The sequence below is a fragment of the Lissotriton vulgaris genome, chromosome 4_1 (genome assembly GCF_964263255.1).
Source record: "Lissotriton vulgaris chromosome 4_1, aLisVul1.2, whole genome shotgun sequence".
NCBI classification, from domain to species: Eukaryota; Metazoa; Chordata; class Amphibia; order Caudata; family Salamandridae; genus Lissotriton; species Lissotriton vulgaris.
Window position 1 is genome coordinate 2061520555 of NC_141691.1, and position 25863 is coordinate 2061546417.

General features: G+C 47.2%; 1 protein-coding gene across 2 annotated transcripts in view; it reads right to left on the reverse strand.

Annotated features, from left to right (window-relative positions):
- The window catches only part of LOC147724977 (E3 ubiquitin-protein ligase TRIM39-like), a 170350-nt gene extending 159185 nt beyond the window's left edge, over nt 1-11165 (reverse strand). For both annotated transcript variants that reach the window (XM_086966456.1, XM_086966457.1), the window contains exons 1-2: nt 10956-11165; nt 4377-4472 (exon numbers count right to left, since the gene is read on the reverse strand). In XM_086966456.1, the coding sequence (XP_086822582.1) occupies nt 4377-4472; nt 10956-11150 (291 nt within the window). In that variant the 5' untranslated portion in view covers nt 11151-11165. The remainder of the gene's footprint in view (nt 1-4376; nt 4473-10955) is intronic.
- Between the last annotated feature and the right edge of the window lie 14698 nt (nt 11166-25863).

The following is a 25863-nucleotide window of genomic DNA, read 5'->3' on the forward strand; positions in this document are numbered from 1 at the left end:
GCTTAGCCCTAGGAACTATGGAGCAGTGACCAGAAGATGACCCTAGAGTTCTAAGGGGAGAATAAAACTGAACCCTAGAAGACAGGCATTCAGGGCCAGACAAGTGGAGGGCCTCGTGCATACGAGTCAGGGTTTTGAATGTAATCCTTTTTCTGTCAGGTAACCAATGCAAGCTTTCTAAATGGGTTGACATTGATGCTCAGCTGGGTGGATGGAGCACCAGACGAGCAGCTGCATTCTGAACAGCCTGAAATTCCTGTAGCAAGTATTGTGGAAGTCCTGCATAAAACATGTAGGCATAATCTAATCTGGAGACTACAAGGGCAAGGAAAACTATAGTCATAGCAGGTAGGGACAGAAATTGTACATTTTTTGGAACATTCACTTCAGACAAAAGCAGGTGCCAATAACCGTATTTCTTTGGGTTTGAAAGGTCGGTGTTCTGTCCATCCTAAAGCCCAAGCCCTTTACACTTTAAACTGGGTCATTTGGTGGAGGAGTTCCATCAGGCCAGTGTGCTCGTGATTTCATGAAAAAGTAGTGCACAAAACTGAGAATCTGGGTCTTGGCATGGTTACATTTGAGTTGGTTAAACCGCATTCACTTAAAGACTGTAGAAAGGCAGGGTTTGAAGGTCTCTTAAGCGGTGTCTCGTCTTTCGTAAATGGGAAGAGGAGCTGCGTCATCAGCATAGCACACTATTTTGGCCCCAAAGGACCCTACCAGGTTAACCAGAGGAGTACTGAGAGAAGGTAATACCAAAGAGGGCACCTTCTTCTTCACTGATTCTTGCATTTTTGGCTCAGTGTTCAGTGGGTGGGTGGGGACTCGGCCAAGTTGAGTTTGGAGGAGGAGGAGACCAGTACGATGAGACTCCCTGGTGAGGAGTAGACGAACAAGACTTCATTCGCATTCTGCAATGCATGGCTAATCAGCTGCCTCGGAGGTGGGGCCCAGCATTGCACCAGACATCCCATAGCCATCCCCCTTGGCTTCAAGATTGCCAGGCAAGACAGACTTCACAAGTTCGGAGGAAGAATCACTATCATCCACAATAACACCATCAGCTGCACATCACAGTTTAACATCAACGCCAACCTCACTTCCTGTGCCCCTCAAACACAACAATACAACAAGATATAGACACCAGGCCAGTTAGTACACAGAGGAAATGAGACTGATGAAACACCACTGCAAACCACTGGAGAGTAAATGGAGAAGAGTCAGAACAATGCAGACAGGAGCAGGAGTGTTCCTATGGGGGTCTCTAGTTGGCAATGGTTTGCACCTTTGTCCAAATAGGGTCCCTTGCTTCTAGTCAGGATAAGGGTGATACACTCCTAAATAACCACTGTTCACCCCCTTGGTAGCTTGGCACGAGCAGACAGGCTTATCTCGGAGGGAGAGTGTAAAGCATGTGTGAACATCTACAGTAAAACAGTGAAAACACTACAAATGGACTCCACACCAGTTTAGAAAAATAAGAAATCTTTACTAGGCTTTTCACAAGACCAAAACGACAAAAATCCACAACACTGTATTACAAATAATGCTCTTTGTAGGAATAAGCGAAAATAAAAGTTTGTACAAGTCTGTAGCTCTGTCCGGGGCTACTGCGATGCTGAAAACAACAGAGTCTAGCAATTCCAGTGGACTGCATTGGTACGGGTCAGCAAAATTGTGGGCAGACCCGGCAACAGTACCTTTACTTGTTGCAGAAGGATCAGGTGTGCGAGCCGGTCGTGGCAACAGTCGCGGATGCGTTGCAAAATCGAAGCGGTGCAGGGTGCGGTGTCTTCTCAATGCGGTGATGTCGTCGTGACGGCGTCTGTGAGACCAAGGCATGTGGTGCAGGGCGAGAAGGTGCTCGATGCGGTGCTGGCAGGGTGCGGTGCAAGTGACTGAGCCGGTTGGTGGAAGCTGGCGTCTGTTGGCCCAGATGCGGTGTGGAACGAGGCGTTGTGTCGTGAAACTTGGTTCTCCTTTCCTTGACAATAAAGTAACCACTGCTTGTCAACCCCAACAGCACAGCACAGGGGCAGTCTCCTCCTTCAGATTCCTTGGTTCTTCTCCCTGGCAAAGGGGTTTTCTTGATTCCCAGAAGTGATTTCAAGTCTTGGGGTCTGGGCCCCATTATTTATACTAGTAAATCCTTTGTCTCTGAAGGCAGAGTGGGTCTGTGCCTAGTCCAAACCAGTTCTGTGCGGTCCTGGAGCACTTTGTTTACAGGACTCCTTTCCTTTGTCGATGTTGGCATGGGTGATCAGACGGACCACAGGAGGCTGAGCCAGCATTGTGGAAGGTAGGCACATCCCTATTCAGGCCCAGGTGCTACCCCTCCCCATACTCCAAATGCAGATAGTTCTATTGCGCCTTGTGCTGACTCACCCTGTCTCCTGGAGCCACCCCTGTCACTCACAAACCAGACATGGAATACACAACATAGAGGCAGGCTTGGATGGTTGGGCAAGAAAATAACTACTTTCTAAAAGTGGTATTTTCAAACACAGAATGGTAAGACCAACTTCACTAAAAGATGTATTTTATCATTCTGAATTCAGGCATACTAAACTCAAATTTCCAACTAGTTCCTTGAGTAAGTTAGGAATATAAGATGTTATAATCAAACTGCCCATTCTGGCCTATGGGAAGAGGTAGCCTTGCAATAGTGAAAAACGAAATTGGCTGTAATTCGCTATCAGGACATGCTACACACATCAGGGCATGTCCTACCTTTCACAAACAACGCACCCTGTCCACAGGGGTACCTTGGCCCTACTATAGGAGTGACTAACATGTAGAAAAGGGAGGGTTTAGGGACTGGCAAGTGTGTGCACTTGCCAAGAAGCCATGGGAGTCCCAGACTGCACAAAGGCTCTGCAGTGGCAGGCCTGATACACAGTTTACAATGGTGTCAGTGTGTGGCACAACCAGTGCTGCAAGCCCACCAGCAGCATTTGATTTACATGCCCTGGGCACACATGGTGCACTATACTAGGGTCTGACAAGTAAATCAAATAAGCCAAACAGGGAGTCACTAATCCAGATATCAATTTACCATAGAGAGCATATGTACTTCAGTACTGATCAGAAGTGAAAAAGTGCCCAGTCATAAAACAGCCAACAGCAGGTAGAGCCGTGGCTGAGGCTGGAGGGTGAGCAGTGACTCTTCCTTCAGTATATTCACCTGGTGGAGCCGTGGCTGAGGCTTTAGGTTCTGCAGTGACTCCTCCTTCAGTATATTCACCTGGTGGAGCCGTGGCTGAGGCTGGAGGTTCTGCAGTGACTCTTCCTTCAGTATATTCACCTGGTGGAGCCATGGCTGAGGCTGGGGGTTCTGCAGTGACTGTTCCTTCGGTATATTCATCTGGTGGAGTTGTGGCTAAGGCTGGCGGTTCTGCAGTGACTCTTCCTTCAGTATATTCACCTGGTGGAGCTGTGACTGAGGCTGGAGGTTCTGCAGTGACTATTCCCCTGGTGGAGCTGAGGCTGGAGGGTGACCCATTGGCTTCTCTGCATCTCTAATCTAGACCTTTCCCTAATCACAGAGGTTCTCAAGAAAATCATCAACGATTGTGGTTTGTGTTGAAAAAACACACCAACAAGCTTTTTTGGAATGCGCTTTCTCACCGGTCTTCTTCTACTTTAGATTGTGGTTTTCTTTCTCACTGGAACACTACACTAAATTTATGTTGTGATAAAGAACAAAGCATTTTGGTAAAAATAAGTTATGTATGATGCATTACGGTCCGGATACTGCATTTTTTCGGGCATTGTTATGTTATGTTATTGGAATTTGTAAGAGCACACGATTACCCAAAGGTGTCCAGGCGCTGAGCTAGGCCTAAACATAAGTCAAAGCGATCAGAGAGAGAAAAGCCAGGTCTTCAGGCTTCAAGCTGAAGATTTGCAGCATTCCTCAGGTGGAACGGCAACTCGTTCCACGCCTTGGATGTGCAAGTGATAAAGCTCCTCCCTCCCAAGCTGGCTTTCTTGAAGGTCGGTGTTTGGACAAGTTTAGCACCCAGGGAACGAAGCGCCCTACCGGGGATATACCATTTAAACCTCTGCCTCAAGTGGTCAGGGCCAATACCATTAAGGGCCTTGAAGGCTATACAGAGGGCCTTAAAACGAACCCTCTTTCACCGGGAGCCAATGTAACAGAATTAGTTCATTGGGTGCGTACAGTTGAATACACTGATTATTTGAAGGCGAAGCGGGTGATACCCATGAGAACCACTGTGATGAAGTAAGCGTCACTGGCCCAGGAACCTGTGGGCTCAAGGGTGGCACGTTTGCAATTCAGGTGATCTCTAATCTAGACCGATACACAATGGCAGATCTATAAGTGCACAGGACTCACGGCTGCCACGCACCCTCATGGTGTTACACCGTCCCTCCTCCTTGAGTTTAGACTCCAGAATGTGTCCCATCTCTTTCCTCAGTTGTTGCAGCCAGTCCTGGAGCTTCACCTGCAGAGAGGAAAGAGCACAAGCGACAACTGTAGATCCGTAATACAACAACAATCACTGCAGCAGCGCCCACATAGATCCAGATTTTAAGTACCAGTCATGATGATGTGTTACCTACACCTATCCAGATTGGAAATAACAGCCACCCTTAGCCAGAAAATAACTAGCAGCCACACATATCGATATATTATGTGCTAGCCACAGATGACTGGATTATAACTAGCAGCCACAGATACCAACATCTTACGTAGTAACCATGGATAACTAGATTATAACTAGCAGCCACACATATCGATATATTATGTGCTAGCCACAGATGACTGGATTATAACTAGCAGCCACAGATACCAACATCTTACGTAGTAACCATGGATAACTAGATTATAACTAGCAGCCACACATATCGATATATTATGTGCTAGCCACAGATGACTGGATTATAACTAGCAGCTACAGATACCAACATCTTACGTAGTAACCATGGATAACTAGATTATAACTAGCAGCCACACATATCCAGAAGTAAGGAGCAGACAGAGATGTCTAGATAATAAGTTCCCGTCAATCATGTTCAGAGACTGAGTAAAAGGCAGATAAATATATCATAAGTATTGGTCATACATATAAAAATTGTAGGTACCACACAGCGTGTTTCCCGGTCATACGTACCAGCCACACATATTCCGTTTTTAAGTACCAGCCAGAGATAACTAGATCATAAGAACTAGTCACACATACCCTAACCTTAAGTACCAGCCATACATAACTAGTTCAAAAGTACCAGACATACATATCTATGCACGGTACTTACAGGTGTGTGGAATTAATCAAATATCTACTTGTCCATGGGACACGTTGCTTCATAACTCTACTTGTCCTGTAAAAAAATCCACTTGTCCCAACTGAGTCATGTAGTGCGGAGACAAACTATGGCAGCAATTTAATTACATAAGATCTCTGATATTAGCCTCTCTGATTATGCCAAGACTCATACTGCAGTAAGTAGGGTTGGAATACTAGCACTTTCGTAACCGTATTAATGCAAATCTGCATGCTGGGGCTGTAGGTAGCAGAATGCAATGGCTCCATGGTTGGAATGCCCTTTTGCGTCTGTGAAAACCTGACTTGCATGTTTTATGTATTTTCACCAGCTTTTCTCTAATCTTTTTCCATACAGAGAAGGCTGGAAATTTCCTCCTGACAAGGGCAGAAGTAAAACTTCTACCAGAGCTGGGGAGAAAAAGTGGTTGGAGGGAAAGTGAACTTTGAAACGCTCAACAGATTTTCACATAAGCTAATTTACACATTTCTATTTGCTTATGCTAAAATGCAGTTTATAAATATTTTTTAGATGTACAATTTCCTGGCCTACTTCTTTAAATTCTTGCAAGTTCATGAAAGGTTTAATTCTGCACTAATGCAAGAACATATCCTGTGTGTGCTCACTTGTGTGATTTTAAGAACTGAGCCCCTAATGAGGCCTGGACTTAACCAATACATTTTGTTTTTATCAAAACCTTCTATTCCTCTCTCTCGATCTATTGCAGGCTTTACTGTGAGTGACAGCATTCTGCTCTTTCACAAGAAGTAATTTTGTTTGGTTCCAGAAACTGCTGTGGAAATGTGTGCCTGTATACTAACAGACATACTTGGTGATCTGCCTGTCCTTGTAAGATTTAAAATCCCACAGACAAACGCTGTGCTCGTCTGCAGCTCCCTACGGGCTAATGAGAATATGATCCTTTAACAGACACACACCTTCTGATCTTGGGCAGTTCCTCTTTCTTTGATCATCTGGCACCCTCGTGATCATATATTGCCCACCAATATACCTTGTGGTCTTCTGCAGCCTCCTCTGAGGAGTTGAAGATGTGAAGCATGTGACAGCAAGACTAATCGGGCGGTATTTTCTTTGTAACCCAAAGAATCAAATGAGTAATCACTAAGCTCTTGCAGGAACACCGTGAGCTCTTGTGTAGCGTCTGCCCTGATTCCTTCGGAAGCGGACGCTCCCCACGACCCCTGGTCCTACCTGGGTATCGTTACTTTGCTGCACTGTGCTGCTGATTTAAACTGCAACTAAGAATTAATCCTGGTGCCTGCGCTGCTCGCATTGCCTCCCCAGCTGCATCCGCCATTATATTGCTCGGTATTTAGCTGTTGTGATTTCGTATGCTGCTCGCTTTGTCTGGCCTTATTTAATCGCACTGCCTCCGTATTTATTTCTAAAGTGTATAGCCTGATTGTGCCAGTGCCCCTGCCGAAAGCGTAACCCTGTCTGTACCCCGGCCTGTTCCGGTTTCGTTTTGCCAGCCATTTTGTTGTTGTTGTGCATAGGAGCCCGTCCCCTCCACCACGATCCCGCCTCCCAGCTGCTCCTCCCTCGCCCCTCCCCCTTCACTATCCACATATGACTGATGCATTCGCGCGCAGCGGTCGCGCCCCAAAGGTGCGCCAAAGGTAAGCCCGTCTACGCCCGTCCACGCCTGGACCGTGCTGAGCGCCAGAACCCCTGGCCCGCGCAAAACCCACTCCACTCACTTAACTTATGACGCCGCTACTCTCCTTGCCCTTACCCCCGGATGCACCCCACAATGCTGCGTAGCTTCCCCAGGACACACCCACGGACCATTCGCTTGCCACTCCTGCAAGTTCGCCTGCATCAGGACCCATGCCAAATCCTCCCCCTCCAAACAGAACTCCGACTCTAACCACCTGAAGTGTATCCTGCTGAACACCCAATCGATCCACAAACATGCCACTGAACTCTGGGACCTACTCGACACTACATCACCGAACGTCACCTTCCTTACAGAAACCTGGATGAACGCCTCATCAGCACCCGACATCGCCATAGCCATCCCGGACACCTACAAGATCATCCGAAAAGACCGCACCAACCAAACAGGAGGAGGCATCGCCATCGCCCATAAGAACACCATCCGGATCACGACCAGCTCCGACGATAACCTCGCGACCGCCGAACACCTTCACTTCCAGATCCAAACCGACCCCAGGACCACACTTAAAGGCACCCTCATCTACAGACCACCAGGAACCCGCACACAATTCAATGAAGACATCACTGACTTCATCAGCCCACATGCCCTCATCTCCGAGAACTACATTCTACTGGGAGACCTCAACTTCCACCTGGAAAAGAACAACGACAGCAACACCACCACCCTTCTGGACAACCTGGCAAATCTCGGACTCAAACAACTTGTTGACACCCCCACCCACTTAGCCGGACACACGCTCAACCCTATCTTCACCTCCAGCAAACACATCTCCTTCGATCACACCACAGCTCTCCATTGGACGGACCACAGCTGCGTTCACTTCAGCTACAAAAAGACCACGACCCACATCCCACCACAACCTATTCCTCGAAGAAACTGGAACAAAATCACCACCGACCAACTCTTCACATCGCTTAACCAAAACCCCCCCGCCATAGCATCGGACCCACACCAAGCTGCCACCAACCTCACACAATGGATCACCCACAGCGCAGACGAATTAGCACCCTTGAAAAACCACCAGATCAAACAAGGAAGCAAAAAGGCCCCCTGGTTCAACGATGACCTTAAGAAATCCAAGAAGTTATGTTGTACCCTCGAGAAAACCTGGAGAAAAAACCCAACCACCAACAACCTGACCATCTTCAAGGACGCCACCCGCAAACACCACCAATTGATCCGATCTACCAAGAAATCAGCATTCAAGGATCGACTTGACAACAACGCCCAAAACAGCAAATAACTATTCAACATCGTCAAAGAATTTACCAACCCCACCGCCGGCACCAACGACATCACTCCCTCCCAAGACCTCTGCGACTCCCTATCCTCTTTCTTCCACAACAAAATCGCCGATATTCATAACAGCTTTGAAAACCTGTCCGAAGAACAACCCACTCCTCCCACCTCCGAAACAAAACAGCATTCTCACAACCTTTGCGCCTGGAACCCAATCACTACTGAAGACACCATCCGTCTGATGAACTCCATCCACTCAGGTTCACTAACTGACCCATGCCCCCACCACATCTTCAACAAAGCAGACTCCATCATCGCACCCCATCTCCGCGATGTCATCAACTGCTCCCTCAACTCCGCTACCTTCCCAGAAAGCTGGAAACATGGCGAACTCAGCGCCCTTCTGAAGAAACCCACAGCGGACCCCTCTGAACTTAAGAACTACCGCCCCATCTCACTCCTCCCATTCCCGGCCAAAGTCATCGAGAAAGCCGTCAATAGCCAGCTCGCCGCCTTCCTTGAATCCAACAATTCACTCGACCCCCCACAGTCCGGCTTTCGAGCCAAACACAGCACCGAAACCGCCCTCATCGCTGCTACGGATGACATCCGAGCGCCCCTGGACAACGGAGAATCAGTTGCCCTCATCCTACTGGACCTCTCCGCCGCCTTCGACACAGTCTGTCATAACACCCTATAACAACGCCTCAGCAATGTCGGAATACAAGGAAAAGCGTTGGACTGGATCATCTCTTTCCTCGCCGGAAGAACCCAGAGAGTCCGCCTCCCCCCATTCAAATCAGAGGCAACCGAAGTCATCTGCGGCGTACCACAAGGATCATCACTCAGTCCCACCCTCTTCAACGTGTACATGAGTCCCCTTGCAACCATCGCGCGACAACACGAGCGAATGGATGAAGAACAGCCGTCTAAAACTAAACTCGGACAAAACGGAATTCCTCATCTTAGGATCGTCCCCTTCTGCATGGGACGACTCATGGTGGCCACCGGCTCTAGGCACAGCACCCATACCCACAGATCACGCACGGAACCTGGGCTTCATCCTAGACTCCTCCCTCTCTATGACCAGACAAGTTAACGCCGTTTCATCATCATGCTTCAACATCCTACGCATGCTCAAAAAAATCTTCTGCTGGATTCCCACCGAAACAAGAAAAACAATCACCCACGCACTAGTCACTAGCCGACTATATTATGGTAACACTCTTTACGCCGGAACCACAGCCAAACTACAGAAAAATCTCCAACGAATCCAAAACGCCTCAGCCAGACTCATACTGGACATCCCCCGTCAAACCCACATTTCCGGTCACCTGAAAGATCTCCACTGGCTTCCCATCAACAAGAGAGTAACGTTCCGTCTCCTCACCCACGCACACAAGGCCCTCTACGACCTAGGACCCGAATGCCTCAACAAACGACTGTCCTTCTACACACCCACCCGCCAACTACGTTCATCCAATCAAGCCCTCGCCACAATTCTGCGCATCAATAGATCCACCATGGGAGGAAGATCTTTCTCCTACTTAGCGGCCAAAACCTGGAATTCTCTCCCCACTCACCTCCGCCTTACACAGAACCATCTCTCCTTTAGAAAGCAGCTAAAGACCTGGCTATTCGATAAGTAATGCACCCACCCTCCCCCAAGCGCCTTGAGACCCTCTGGGTGAGTAGTGCGCTATACAAATTATTGAACTTGAACTTGAACTGTGTGAATACATGGACTGTCTTGATACGTTCATACACCCACGAACACCCACACATTCATATCTTAAACGCTTCTGCAGCCTCTTCTGAGTGTCAATGTATGTGGTATGAGACCCCAGAGCTGTCTCTTTTAAAGCCCCTTCTTTGTGTACTTGACATCTTCTGCCCCTGGGCACAATTTTAAAGGTAGCCCCCACCGGACAGATCTAGGTACGCGTCTGCAGCCTCTTCTGTGGGTCGTGGTGTGTGGCACCCGTGATCCCAGGACAGTGACAGACATGCCAAGCCCACTTCTGAAGTCCCTTCTATTCGGTTCTCACAACTTTAACACTCGGGCAGAATTATCTATGGAGGCCTCAGAAAGCAGTGAGTGATCCCCGAATTTCTCCAGACACAAAGTGTGCTCTTGGGCAGCCTTTCCACTGAGTTCTGTCTGAAGTCCTATAGACAGATCATGCACATTTTCTCTAGTGTCTGTTTATGCTTCCCACAACACTCACACATGCATTGTGTGCTCTTCTGCAGTTTCTGGTAAGGGTTCAAGGAGTGCATTGACCTTTGATCCCTGAATACCCACAAACAACTTTTGATCGTTGTCTGCCCTCGGCGAGGAACATGGATCTTGCCTTATTATCTATAAAAACACACACACGTACCTTGTGACTATCCACAGCCCCCAGTATGGACTCCTGGAGTGGCTTCACTTATAATCGCTGAACATCCACACACGCCTTGTGATCTTAGACACTCCTGGAGTGGCTTCACTTATAATCGCTGAACATCCACAAACACGCCTTGTGATCTTAGGCACTCCCGGAGTGGTGGCTTCACTTATTATCGCTGAACATCCACACACACGCCTTGTGATCTTAGGCAGTCTCTTCTATGGGGTTCACTCAGTTCCTGGGACGCGCAGCGTGGGCCCCTCTAGGGCCTCCTATGCAGCAATCCCTGAATGTGACAAGTAGTAACATAAGCGCCGCCGCATACATACCCTGTGCTCTTGGGCAGCTTCCTCTATGGGAGTCACTGAGTGAGCCCTGTGCTCCTCGGATCGGTCGCACACAACACAGATGAGTGTTTGATCCTCGCCACAAAACAGCCTCAGTGTCTCCTCGTGTTTCTGGCACAGATTCTCCACCGGGGAATTCGCGAGGCGTGGATAAAGCTGTTTTACCATCTCCACCATGTTTCCGAGTTGCCTGTTGGGCCGGAGGCTTCTCCCAGGAGATATTTCTCTGCACTGCGGACAGGGGGAGTTTCCAACTCTCCCCTCCCAGCTCTGAGTGATTCAGGAGCGGCAGAAGTTGTGTCCACAGCCTGTGGACACTGGATCAGTGAAATATTCCAGGCAGATGGAACAAGAGGCCTCATCTTGGAGATTCGTGACCAGAGCTGCTGCGGCCATGATCCCAGGAATTGGGGAGGGTCAAGTTGTTTCGTTTCTCCGTTTGTATAAAGTGGGTGTGTCTGTGTGTCTCCCCTGCCTTCAAGTGTGCCCCCAGAGCAGCTCGGGCTCTGATTGGTCCTCATACGGCTGCTCCTATTGGCTACAGCAGGATCAAGGTTGCGAGCCAGCCTGTGATTGGCTGCAAGTATTTTACTACTGTATTAGCTACTGTGGGGGCGGGCAACACCCTCAGCAGGTAAAAGACACACACTGGTGCCATTATGTGAAAGGCTGGGAGGAACCACTGGACTATATGAGGTGGGGAGAGAGATACCCTCAACGAGAGAAGAGACATTGTGCTGGTCTCAACGGTGCTCTGAATGTTTTTCGCCTCCATGGCGTCCAGTTTTAGCGGTAAAGTGGGCCCCGTGAACTTCTGCCCCAGCATTACAGGAGTTTTTATTCTTCGTCCTGGAGAGCACTTCGAGTGAGCTTGCAGACGTAACAAGCATTTGCACTGCAATAGGTCTCAAATTTACGCGAGTTTAAGCCATTGGCATTGTAAATGACAAAACATTTTATTTATGTTTTCTTATTTCTGTAATTTTTTATTGTATATAAAAAAAATATATATTTACATGGAGCATACATGAGTGTCGGAAAGAAAGAGGAGAAAAAGAAAAGAGAAAAAAGAAAAAAGAAGGCGCCGGGGGGGTGGGGGTATAGTAATATTGTCCTGCAATAGTTCGTTCCTTGCCATGGTGCATGGGGTCGGATAGTTCTACTGGTCCAAAAAGGAATAAGAAGTCCGTTATCCGAGTCTTGCTTGGCGTTGTCTTCTTTCCCCCCATTGATCTGCCTGGTGGGTATAGCCCGGACGATAGAGAGGATAGAGAGTGATAGAGGTAGGAGATAGGAGAGTGTTCTTCCTAGCTGGTTTCTCTTGTTGGAGTGTCGGTCCCTGTGGTGTGTCCCTCGGTGGCTGTCTAGTGTCTGGTGTTTGCGCCTAGGGGGGTTTATGTGATGAAAGGTAGAGGTCTAAGGGCCTCCACATGTTTGATTGTCTGTGTGTTTTCGGTGTATATTTCGCTGTAATGTTATCTGCCCCTCTTAGGAAAGTGACCCAGTTGAGCCACGCCTGTGGTGTCGCTTTTGTGGTGTCTTTCCAGTTACTTAGGATTATTTTGACTGCAGCCGTCAACAGTAGGTCAATGAGGTCGCGGTCTTCTGTCGTTGTGATGGACGGGGATGCAAAGCCCAGGACTAGACTTGGAAAATCTATGTGTATGGCTACACCAGTGATGTCATTGATAAGCTTCCCCGTTCTATTCCAGAAATCCTTGATCTGAGGGCAGCTGAGTAAGAGATGCTCTAAATCCCCTCTACCTTCGTTACAGTTCCAGCATGTGTCGCTCTCTCGGATCCCCAGGGTGGATAGGCGGGCCGGTGTCCAGTAAGCCTTGTGCACTAACCAGTATTTGGTCTGATTTAGTGAGGCAGTTATCTTTTTCCTAGTGGTCGATCTCCATAATTCGGCCTTTTCTGTTTCGCCTAGTTCCTTCCCTGCTACAGTCCCCCAGAAGTTTGTGACCTTGTCATTGAGTTTGGTGTATTTGGGGCGTAGGGCTCTGTAGAGGTGTGCTATTTGGTGTCCTGTTTTGTTAAGATTGGCTGCAAGCTGTGAGAGCGAGGGTGTCTGGCTTGTGAGGTTTGCCTTCCTAATAGCTACTTTTATTTTCAGGAAGTTGTATAGTTCTATGTTTTGTAGGTTGTGCGCTTCCTTGAGTGTGTCAAACGTTGTGTTCTCGCCTTGTCTTAGAAGGTCATGGGCTGTGGATATGCCCTGTCCGTACCACACAGGCATGTCCAGAACCTTATCTCTGTATTTTAAGGTGGGGTTGTGCCAGAGGGATTCGAATTGGCCTCCCCTGATGCTTGTTGACAGTGTTTTGTCGACGCTCAGTAGAGCTGTCTTTGTGTTCTTGAGGACGGGGTTCTCCCTCACTGCTGGGTGACGTGTGGCTGTCAGGAGGGTTATAGGGTTCATGCCTTTTAGTAGGCCGCGCTCAAAAGATAGCCATGCTGGGGTGTATTCCTTTCTTGGGTCTAGCCAATGTAGTCCCTGTCTAGCTATGCATGCCGTCTGGAATCACTTGAAATTCGTTATGTTCAGGCCGCCCTGTTCTTTAGATAGCCTTAGCTTGTGTAGGCTTATTCTTGGTTTCTTTCCCCTCCAAAGGAAACTGTTTAGTATCTTGTCAAGTGTCTTGTGGAAGCTCTCTGTGTTAGTCAGTGGGAGCATTGTTAGCATATAGTTGACCATCGGTGAGAGCATCATTTTGATTGCTTCTATCCTTCCCCACCATGTTGTAAACTTGGGGGACCACCCTTCTACTTTGTCCTTGATTTTCTGTATCGTTGCGTGCTCGTTGTGTTCCAGTGTCATTCTTAGGTCCCTCTCGAAGAGGATACCCAGATATTTTATAGGTTTTGGTTGCCATGTTAGTCCTGATGTTCCTAATACTGTTCTTGTTGCGTGGATGTTTAGAGGTTTGCATTCAGATTTGTCTCTGTTAAGTTTGTACCCAGAGACCTTGGCGTAGTTGTCAATGGTGTCAGTCAGTGCTTTTATGGATCTCTCTGGGTCTTCCGTGACTATTAGTACGTCGTCTGCGTACGCCGCTAGCTTGAAAGTCTCTCCCCCTATTGGTATCCCTACAATGTCCACATTAGTTCTGATCATCGTGAGGAGCGGTTCTATGGCTAGCAGGAATAGGGCTGGTGACAGGGGGCATCCTTGTCTAGTTCCCCTTCCCAAGTTGAGTACGTTTGATGTGCCTCCGTTGATCACCACCCTTGCTTTGGGGTTCTCATATAAGGCCATCACCATCTTCCTATAGTTTGGACCTAGCCTGAATTTCCCCATACACTGATCCAAGAAGGGCCATGAGACTCTATCAAAAGCTTTCTCAGCATCTAAGGCTATCATGACTGCTGCGTTGTCGCTACGTGAACCAAAACATAAATAAAAGGCATTGTCATTTTCACTGCCAATAGCTCAAACTCGCGTACACGCGAGACCTATTGCATTGCAAATGCTTGTTCAATTAGTTACCGGAATTTTGGAGAGAACCTCCCTAATCTTGAGGAAAAGATACACATTCTTGTTGCTGTTAAGTACCCAATAGCCCAGAAACTGCAAGCGTTCATGAGGGATGCAGTCTTACTCCTACTAGGGATGCATTCACCTCTCATTTTTGGACCCTAAATAAAAGTCAGCCTCATTTCAGGACGAAATCTTGAGTAAATACCTGCACAAGGTTTGGATTTCAACTAGACACCACTCTTGTTAGATACTTATTGCCGCCCTTAAAAAAGTTCTACAAAAAGTTCAACTGTTTCGAAATGTAAGTAGCAAGGTTAACTATTTGAATATTTTTTGTTGCGATGATGTAGTCCTAGTGGTCAATGTGCAGCATCTTGTGTAGTTTGGTTGCTTACCACCAGCATCCCAAGGGCATATTACTGAAAGTCCTACTAAAGAACCAAGGGGCATATTATCAAGGAAAGGCGTTAAAATTATCGCCGCTTTAGCAGCAGGAAACTGCCGCTAAAACTGCGATAATGGGCTTGATAATATGCTGTAGAGCAGTGGTTCCCAAACTTTTGACTCCTGAGGACCCCCATTGAGTCACCACTGGAAGCCGGGGACCCCCAAGCAATTGGTATGAGTTAAATTTCAAATATTAAAACAGTAATTTAAAAAAATACACACGTGTGCACACAAAACAAATACTCAAGGTACCTACGATTTTGGGGCCAGATGTACGACCATTTCATTTAGCGCCTCGCAATTGACAACACATTGCAAGTGGCAAATTGCGAGTTGCTAAATGTAATGTACAACAGTGTGTTTAACACTGTTTGGGATTCCCAATGTGGTCGCAAATTGCAAGGTTCCTTAATATTAATGAGCCTCTCGCAATTTGCAGCCCGTTGGGAATGCCTGCCCTCCCAGGTGTAGTGGCCTGCTGGGCTGTGCTGGCCACCATGTCTGAGACTGCTTTTAAATAATCCAGTTAAAAAAAAAATGCAGCCCACTTACCATGCATTTAAAAAAAAAAAAAGTAAATGAAACGTTTTTGTTTCATTTTCTAAGGGTAGGCAGATGTCCCTGGGACCACTGTCTGCCCTTAAAAATAATTTAGCATGCATTTGCAAAGAAGAAGGGCAAATAAATTTCGACTCGTGAAATAGGCAATGTACATGCATGCGCAAACGGGTTCGCGAACCCGTTCGCGCATTTAAAAACGGATTTGGCCCTTAGTATTTTATATTGAAGTAATAGCCCCTCTGTCACATGTATTTAATTTGTTTTATAGCACCTCTCATACCATTGTAGGATGTCAGAGCACTTTACCTCACACACATATAGACATTGAATCATACATGTAAATCAGTGTGTATATAAAATGTTTAAAGAGTGCTTGGTCTGGAAAAGCACAAACTCAGGATTCAGAACATAACACAGTGGCAAGCGCTGATTTTAACATAAAAAATGTATTTCTACCCAAATAAATATTTTTAGCAGCATCAGGATAATGACTAACTGGGAAAAACATAAGTTACTAACCATGCAGTTTTCAAGCAGCTCTTTGATGACAGTTTATAGGTCCCTCTGCTACATTACGATTGTCCCTTATGAAGTGCACAGTAACAAAAGAAACTCTGTGACAAAAGCAGTAACCACGAACCTATGCACATAAAATACTGCTTTTTAAAATGCATGTTACACGTTCTTTGCAGTAGGCACATTAACCCTCTGTGCTACATTAGTCAAAGCTGCCACTCAAAAAACTCTCCTCACGCTCTAGCAGGTACATTCATCACTGGCATTTATTTATTAATTTATAATCTTGACAATTTTATTGTTGCTGGAAAGCTGCTAATTATACAAGAAACGTTTCTGTGCTTTTAAAACTGTTGCCTGCGGACCCCCTGGGAATGTGTCACGGACCCCTGGGGGTCCGCGGACCCCAGTTTGGGAAACACTGCTGTAGAGAATTCCAATAGAAGCCCATGTTCTGTTGTGAACATGGGCTCCTATTGGAATTCTCTACGGCATCTTATCAAGCCAATTATCGCCGTTTTAGTGGCAGTTTCCTGCTGCTAAAGCAGAGATAGATTTAACGTTCCTTGATAATTACATTTTTTATTACTATTTTTTTTTTTTCTTAATGCGATTTTTTATAGCGCAAACTTTACCCGAAGGTGTCAGAGCGCTTTACATAAGAACCAGTTGCAAAACATAAGGACTAAGGATTACATGCGTTACATAAAAGATACAAACAGAAAGAATATGCCCCCAAGTTACTCCTTTTGGGCATTTTTACCCCAAGTAGCACAACTGACCACTCAACGCTCCAGGAGGTGGTTGGAGGCTCAGATAATGTGTGACACAGTAGAAAATACTTTAACTTGCCAATTGCAGTTGTCTGGGAGTTTTGTCAGGAGGTGAGTAGGGTTGTGTTGTATGCCTGTCTTGTCTGAGAGAAATGTTATGAGTTGAGAAGTTAGTCCCTCTGAGTTTTGTGAACCTAACACCCTCCACCTCCCCTTTACTCACCCCAAACCCCCTCCTACGGCTATGAAATACAGCAAAAATTAAAAGAAACAACTCTAGATCCTTCCCTCTTCTATCCCTTCACTGTTCCTTTTCCATTCAGATAACAGACTAACATGTCCATCCCTCAAAATAATGTCATGGTTCCCTATACTAATTCACCACTAATCCTTTATGGGTTCCGGAATAGCATGCTACTTGCCGAAAAAGCACTTTGATGCCTCACCTGGGATAGTAAGCACTATATGAATGCAATTACAATACAAGTAACATTAATTGGACAGTACTCTGGCAAGTTTGCATTGTTTTGGGAAATCATGTAAACACTTGCAGTGCACACAGGAAAGCGACCAAGCTGGCGACCTGTGAACGCATACGATATGCTTGGATGACTCACTAGAAGCAAAGTTTACTACTCGAGTACAGAGCTTTAAGGAGAAACAAATGATGAGGCAGTTCGTAAAACTGCAACTATTTGAAATGTATATTGCCAATCATTTGCAAAGCTTAGAGGCCTATTCATCTTATTTTGAGCTACTGCCAAAGACTTAACACACATGTAGTAGGGATGTTATTTCTGAGCCCCATCTTTTTCTCAAACATGATCTTGTGCAATGTGACAGTTTACATTTAGAGTGCAATTCGGGTAACAAAGCGCCTGTGCTACAATGACCAACACTCCAGAAGCTACGTTTGAAATAAGAGACTAGCATTAGCTTCAAACACCAACTCGTCAAAGTACTTATGAGCAGATTAATGTCAACGGAGACCAGACCAGTGGCTCGGCGCTTCACCTAGCCAGAGGCCATAATACCAGCAAGAAAAACTGATTGTCAAATATTAGGGCTTGCACAGGCTACAAAGGGGATTGTGACTCGATTACACAATATGTATGTTTGTAAACAGTTGTTTCACACAGAGTAACATTGTAACTTAAATCAATGTAGGATAATCAATGTATAGACCTACTGCCCAAAGGCATGATGCTGACTGGCAAGAAGAGTCCAGTACATACTTTAATAACTAGATAAGATGACTGTGACCTGTGCCTTCTGTTATGACCCATGTGTTGTCACTGGAAACAGGCAACTTCCACTGCGTCAAACACCAACATATTAATGTTGTGCAATGTTAACCGCGTGTAAAAGGCCTACCGTATCTGAGGAATGCTTCGGCAGAGTTCGACAGCTTACTGGCACTTGTAAGGCGAGCTTGGGGTCCCATTTCACAAGTCTAAGCTACAGCTGCTCCCAGGTGGCTTGCGGTTGACTTATATCACCCCCATCATAGCTAACACAAGAGGTCGGGGGATGCGCCGGAGAATGTATTATTTTAGATTTGCACAATGAAATCCAGAGGAAAACAGCACACAACATGAAAGTTATATTAGAAACAGATAAGATAGGTAGGGTTTCATGCAACTAAAGCTACGTCACAGCAAATGCAAACATTTAGAAGTCACGTTTCAACGTACCCAATAAAAACCTCTTTTTAATTTTTTTAATTTATTGGCGATTTCAGCACAGAGTGATATTCTCTGTATAGTTCTGGGGTAAATTGGTTGCGATGAAAACAAAGGAAAAAACATAGTAGTACCGAGATATTTAAGTACCAGGTTCACACCACAGTTGGAGAGGAGTGCACAGGGCTGAATGCACAACATTGAAAGAGCGTTGGGTACCTTCTAGGGCTAGCAGGCTCTTATTTGGGAGTGAATGAAAGTTATATCGAGACATACCTCAAGGGTATGCACAATAACCTCAATGACCTCAAAACCTTCAAATTGAGATTTGGAAAAGTATCCGACAAAAAGGCCCTTTTGAGTGTGAAGTCCACATGGGGTAACCATGGCGATGAAAGAGCACCAATTTAACCACTACAAGACATTCATATTAATTACAGGTACTGTGTCAAAAAAGCACATTCACATTAAAAACAGTATAAATACTAGCCTATTCCAAGGATATAACAATATTGGCGGGCGGGGCGAATTCAATAACTCAGAGAACCTAATCTGGATAATACGAATGACATCAATATGGCATACGCTGCGTTCCATGAGTGGATTACGAAAGGTCTCGACACTATCATACCAGCTAAATGGACTAGAGGACGAAGTACCCCCTCTAATCCTTGGTATGATGAGAATTTGAAAAATATCAGGAAAGAGTGTAAAAAGGCTGAACGCCAGTGGAGGAAAGATTATAGGGACGAGGACAAAGCATGCTATCTTGCCAAACTGAAGCGATACCACAAAGCTATCCGCGTGTCGCGGGCCTCTTTTTATGCTAAAGAAATTGAGTCCAGCCCCAACCCCACGAAAACGATCTTTAAATTGGTGCAAAAATTACAAAATGGCAGCAACCAAGCCTCTTGCATCTCGTCCACTCAACAGTGCGATGTGCTGGCCACCTTTTTCACAGAAAAGGTAAGGAAGATCTATGACACCTTCTCTCATACTCCCTCTGTCGGAACCACTGATTCCAATGAGGCCCTCCAAGGCTCTAAGCTCACCTCCCTACCGGCTATCCCTCTTGAAAACTTAGCCACTATCTGCAGAAAGGTGAAATCGGGTTCTCCTTCAGACCCCATGAGACCAACCCACTTTTTAAAGGCATTGGACTTCTTCCTACCTTCACTGGCTAAACTTCTTAATCTTTCCTTCGCATCAGCCACTGTGCCTACATGTTGGAAACAGGCCTGGGTTACTCCCATCATTAAAAAACCCACCCTAGACCCGGCCAAACCAGAAAACTACAGACCAGTTTCGCTGCTGCCGTGGGTATCTAAGTTAGCTGAAGCCCATGCGAATGCCATACTTACTGACCATCTGGCCAAAAACAACATCTTGGACCCCTCCCAACACGGGTTCAGGCCTAGGCACAGTACGGAATCCGCCCTTCTTGCCACCACAGAACACCTCCGGAGGATTATGGACACCGGTCAGAGTGCTGCGCTGATATTGCTCGACCTCAGCGCAGCATTCGACACGGTCTCCCATAATATCCTACTGGGCCGCCTGGAGAGCATAGGGATCACTGAACTGGCACTGGAATGGTTTCGGTCATTTCTCACGAACAGATCGTTTCGCGTATCAGCCCCCCCTTTTATTTCCCAACCCCATGCAATTGGCCAAGGAGTCCCCCAGGGCTCGGCCCTTAGCCCATCCCTTTTTAATGTGTACATGCAACCGTTGGCAGCTGTGGCTAAAGAATGGAACCTCACACTAGTCTCATACGCTGACGATACCCAGCTGGTGATCACCCTCACTGAATCACCCTCTGCCACGTCCACTAAATTTAGGGATGGGCTGGCAGCAGTCGCCAACTGGATGACGGCAAACTGCCTGCAACTCAATGCGGGAAAAACAGAGGTGCTACTTCTGGGCAAGAACACTAGCGGTTGGAACGACCACTGGTGGCCTCCCCTGCTTGGTCTTACCCCCCCACCAAAATCCTTGGTAAAAAACCTAGGAGTATGGCTGGACTCTGCACTGAATTACCAGTCGCATACAAAAAAAGTGGCAGCCACTTGTATCGGGTTGCTGAGAAGCCTAAGTCCCATCCTGGGCTTCTTTGACCCCAAGACAAGGCAACTTATTGTCCAAGCCACCATCCTTGCCCGGCTGGACTATGCTAACGTCCTCCTCCTAGGCGCAAATAAAGCTGAGTTATCCAGATTCCAACGTATTCAGAACTCAGCGGCAAGGGCAATCGTAGGTCTGCCCAGAAGATGTTCGGCCAGAGCCACCATTCAGAGGCTTCATTGGCTGCCCATAGAAGCTCGCATCCAGTTCAAGGCTCTTACCATCGCCTTTAAAATCCTTAGATCGGATGGCCCTGAACTACTCCGAACGCTGCTTACTCCTTACAACCCCCAACGCAATCTTCGTTCCATGGGTCAACATCTAGTGGTGGTCCCTCGAACGAAGTTCTGCCGTATTGGAGATCGCTCCTTCAGAGTAAAGGGAGCTAAACTATGGAACTCCTTGCCCCTCCACATTCGTCACCTCACCAATTTGTCTGCTTTTCGCAAAGCAGTAAAAACGCACCTCTTTCCTCCTCTGTAATCCCTTCCCCTTCCCCCTCCCCCCCTTTTCTCCTCAGTTGGCTAGGCTGTGGTTCTCAGCGCCGGGACGCCTCGTTGCTGGGGCAGCTGTCGCGCTCAATAAATGGATAACATAACACAGAGATGATGGCTGATAAGAAGAGAGAAGGAGTATCCCCAGGACACAGCGTCCTAGTGACATATAGAAGTGGAGAGAGATATATAGCAAAGAAAGAATTCTTTCTTTGTTTAAGAAACCCCTCACCCTGCAACCTGGTTGGTGACATGCTTCATCATCGGGGTCCACCACGGTGACCGAGTGCCACTTAGCTGTGCTTCGACACCTGTAACTAAAGCCGAGCTGCTTTTTTTAAAAGTGTGAGTGTGTAGTAAATTAGTGAGTTTAAAAATTGTCTTTGTAGTACTCCCTAAAATGTATTCTGGAGTCACAAGACAAAGATTAAAAACCAAGTGGGATACTTGTGTTGGCTTTACTGGCCAGGAAGTATCAGTACTACACGTACTTGCAGTCACATGACATGACCGCGAATCATGCGGGTGAAAGCTGGAAAGGAACAAACTAGCATATAAGGCCATTGAAACACACTGCGGGCATCCTCGGGACTCCGTGAGGACTGACTGTAGGTGTTCCGGCGGGCATCAGTGTTACTAGACGTGAGTACAGAATGGAAGCGTGTGGGCTCCGCCGTGTTTTGTAACTACCTGGCAACAAGGCAATGTTCCACGTTCCTATTTGGCAAAACAACTCCATGCTGACATAGAGCACTAATACAGATTGAACCCCATTCTCCCCTCTTTCTCAAACAGAATGCCTCTGTAACCAGCCCCCCATGGTTTCCATGGGGCAAAACTTTACTTAGTTTCCCATGAGTTCCTTTTTGTTTTTATGTTGGCTGTTGATAATACTTTCGTTCTCCCACCAACCACGTCCCCTCTCTGTTATCCGTAGTGCATGATCCCTTCAAAGTTGCTTGAAGCAATACTTGTGATGCATGTCTAAGACAATATTGCTTAGAAACTATAGAATACGCTCCTATGATACAAGGTGCCGCATGACACCCACTTTTCACTGGAAATTCGAGTGGGTATGTACTGTTGGTAAAGGGTAAAAAAAGAAAAAACCCTATTTTGAAAAACTGCATCATAACCTGCATGCATGCACAATATGTCACGGAATTACGACATGTAATGTATATGGAGGCTCAAGTTCTCCAATCCTTGAACCATGGAGAGCTGATGTAAATGTAAATGTAAATTGATACTTGTATATCGCACTACTCACCCACAAGGGTCTCAAGGCGCTTGTACGAATACCGCTGTGGAACCCGTCCTGGCTTTCCCTGTGAGGGGTCCACTCCTGGGCCCCCCCAGGGTGAAGGCAAGGCATCCTTAGCGTTGTGGGGGCCGTTGTGGAGATTAAGCAAGCTATTGCCCAGAGTTGCAGAGTGGGACCCCAATGATTGGGATAGGCACCGAGGCGAGAATTATCAGGTCCGTGGAATGTTTGAGCCCAAGACCCGCCGAGGCGGGGGAATTGAACCCGGGTCCCGAGCTAGACCTCTGCATCAGGGTCTGCCGCTCTAACCATTGAGCCACATTTCTCCACTGATAACTCTGAATGCTGATAATCTAATTATGATTTGCTCTCTCATAATTAGATTGTACAATCCTTTAAAATCAGTAACCTTACTTCCCAGTAGCCAGCCTTCAAAAGCCTTAGTGGCACAATCAACAAAGTCAGTCCAATCCTGAGACTGAGTTTTCTGGGTGTCTCTGAACATCAACCTGTACTGTTCAGTGGTTAAACCAAACCCATCAACCAGTGTATTCTTCAGGACTTGGTAATTGTTAGCATCCTCAGCTCTAGTAGTGAGGAGCTTATCTCTACCTTTACCTTCAAAGGAGAGCCACAAGATAGCTGCCCACTGACTCTGGGGGACACACTGTACAGTGCAAGCCCTCTCCAAAGCAGTCATCCATTTGTGGATGTCATCCCCTTGTTTAAAGGGGGGCACTATCTTACTCAGGTGTCTAGTATCTAAACTCCTGTTTTCTCTTGGGAGAATGCTGCCACCAGTGGGGTTTGTCCCACTCAATTATTGCTCTCTAGCAAAGGCAAGTCTCTCTTTGGCCAGGGCAAGTTCTTCCCTTTCAATCCTCAGATTGACTTCCCTTACTTTGGCTTCATATACCCTCCTCTGAGGGGATGTCATCCCTCTGTGAGAAGAGGCCTGAGAGCCATTGGTTCGAATGGATCTGTTAGAGCCTCTGGAGAGAGACCTAACTCGTCCATTCCCAATGTTAAGCTGGCCTGAGAGGGGCCCCAGGGGTCTCCTAGTACCATTCTCATGCCTGCTTAAGTTGGCCCTAGTTAGCTGGCTAACTACTTCTGGACCTTTGTCTGCCTCCTCCCCTGATAACTCATCTTCATCCTCATCCTCAGCATCATCTGCCTCTTGGAGGGGATGGCTATGGTTATCAAAGGGACCCTGTAAGGGGGGCATATCCCCATCTGGATAAGAAGGGTCTGGGTTACCAGCCCTCCTGGCATCATAAGTCTCTAAGAGACCAATCAGGAATGGGATTGTAGGGTTAGAACCCTGTTTTAGCTTCCTGGAGGTACACACTTGTCTCATCTCCTGGAAGCTAAGAGCAGCATATCTGGAAGTGACCTGTGGAGGATCCACTGACACAAGGGGAGACTCAGAGTTTCCTCCTTTGTCTGACATGCTGTTTCTAGTGTGGTGTAAGTGATGCACCTACCTACACTATTTGTTTGCCTACTGATCCCTTGCTAAGAGTTGTAGCCAAGGTGTGCTAAGCCTTGAGGAGCTACAACAGCTGGTTCAGTAGAACTCAGAGTATTCTAAGCTAAGTTATATGTACCTGAAGTATGTATGTGATATTTCACAAGATATTCTTAGGATACGTGTGATAAAACAACAGCAAGCTCAAATCCCAACCGCTGCTCACCAATGTGAGAAGTTGGCCTGATATATAATGCTCACTATTCTAGTGAACACTTTGTATCAGTCCAAACAACCCTTATGGTGATTGGTTGTAAGTCAACCTTATAGACCAGCTATCCTAGTAGCATGGATACGAGCAGTCTTCGGGCTAAACTCTAGAGGGCGTGTTAAGCCAGCTGTTATACCATCACATATACCCCTTGAACACCAAGTGAAAGGACACCATACAAGTGTTATGAAAATAAACAGTATATTTATTTAGATCACAACAGCCCTGTACTCTTTATGAGGACAGGGTACTAAGCACACAACAAAACTCTTACGAAAATACTTTAAGTTGCACAATTTACACAAATGCCCGACGGGCACGAAAAACCATATACTCTGAAAGTGGAATGCGAAATTACTAGCAGGTAAGTACTGTACTAATAGGCTTTGGAATCGCTAGGACTACGTTACTGAACCTTCAGATTACTAGTAGGAGGCCTAGGGGACTCGGGTGCAGAGTGTGCACTCTCACGCGGGATGCGGGACAAAGTCTATGGAGGCTAGTAAAGGCAAAGTTAGTGTTCTCGGGCGAACCCGACTAGGTAGATCGAAAACGAAAGTGGATCTGGACCCTTGGATAGTGAGGCTATGCTGGGGCACCGAAATGCCGAAGTTACCTAGCCCAGGGGCTGCAGCTGCATAGGTCTGAAAAGACGTCGGGAATCCTCATTGACGAACCAGGAGCCTGAAGAAAGAAGTTGCTGGCAGGCGTCCAGGGAAGAGAGTTCGAGTGATCCAAGCCTGGATCGAAGATGGATGACACCTGAAAGCAGAGGGGACCAAGTTCTTAATCACTAGCCAGTGATTGTGTGGGCACCAGGATGGCACCGGGCGAAGTCACCTCGACCAGGTGAGTGGGCGACGCTGGGCTCTGCAGTCTCACGGACCAGGCGGCGTTGTCGGCGACCAGGATGGAGGTGCGAGCTGTCCCACGATGGTTGATGCTGTCGACGTCGCTGGACCCAGGATTGGGGCAACAAGTCTTGGCAAATTCAAGCCCACGCGGTGGACCTAAAATGGCGTCTGGAGTGGACCAGGAGGGTCCGGGGTGCTCCTCTTTTGGAAGGGAGCAAGGGCCAGTCTGGAGCAACCAGACCAGCAGAGTTGTCGTCGTTGATCGTCGTCGGGAAGGCCACAAGCCAGCGGGCTAGTAGCCAGACAACGCGGTGAGCAGCCAAAAAGCAGAAGGGCCCCACGCAGATCGTGGAGATGCTGGGGTGCTGGACTTCGGTGCTGGAGCTGCTCAGGGTCGGGGCTTCTCGGACCCCAAAGCACTCACCAGAGGATCCCTCGGCGGTCGTGCTGGATAGAAGTCGTGCAGTTCTGATGATGGCTGGTCCCTCGAGGTCTCGTCGCACCTACGGTTCTAAGCTTAGCTGTAGAGGTAGGTAGATGTCAGAGGTGCCAAGGAAGCCGGGTCTCGTCGAGCTGGTCAGTCGGATTCCGGAGGAAGGACGTGCAGCAAACCGCAGAGTTCTTGGATGGTGCCTGCGGATGCAGGGTGACTACTCCTTAGCCACAAGGGAGAAATCTTGAGAAGAGTCAAGAGTTCCTTTCGTAGAAAGTAGTTTCTTGATTCAAAGATGATCTAATTTGGAAGGGTCCCCACTCCTGCCTTTATCCTAAAGAAAGGGGTGGGTACGCGACTAGGTCCTGCCCTAGGGGTGGGACCAGGAAGGGGGGTGGTTACACCCCTCTCCCATGCTGGAATTTCCCCAGGCCAGGGGCTGGTGTGCCCCTGGAACTGGTTCTAGCCGGCCTATGCATAGTGAGCACCGGGGTGCCACTTGCAGTCACCTTCCTG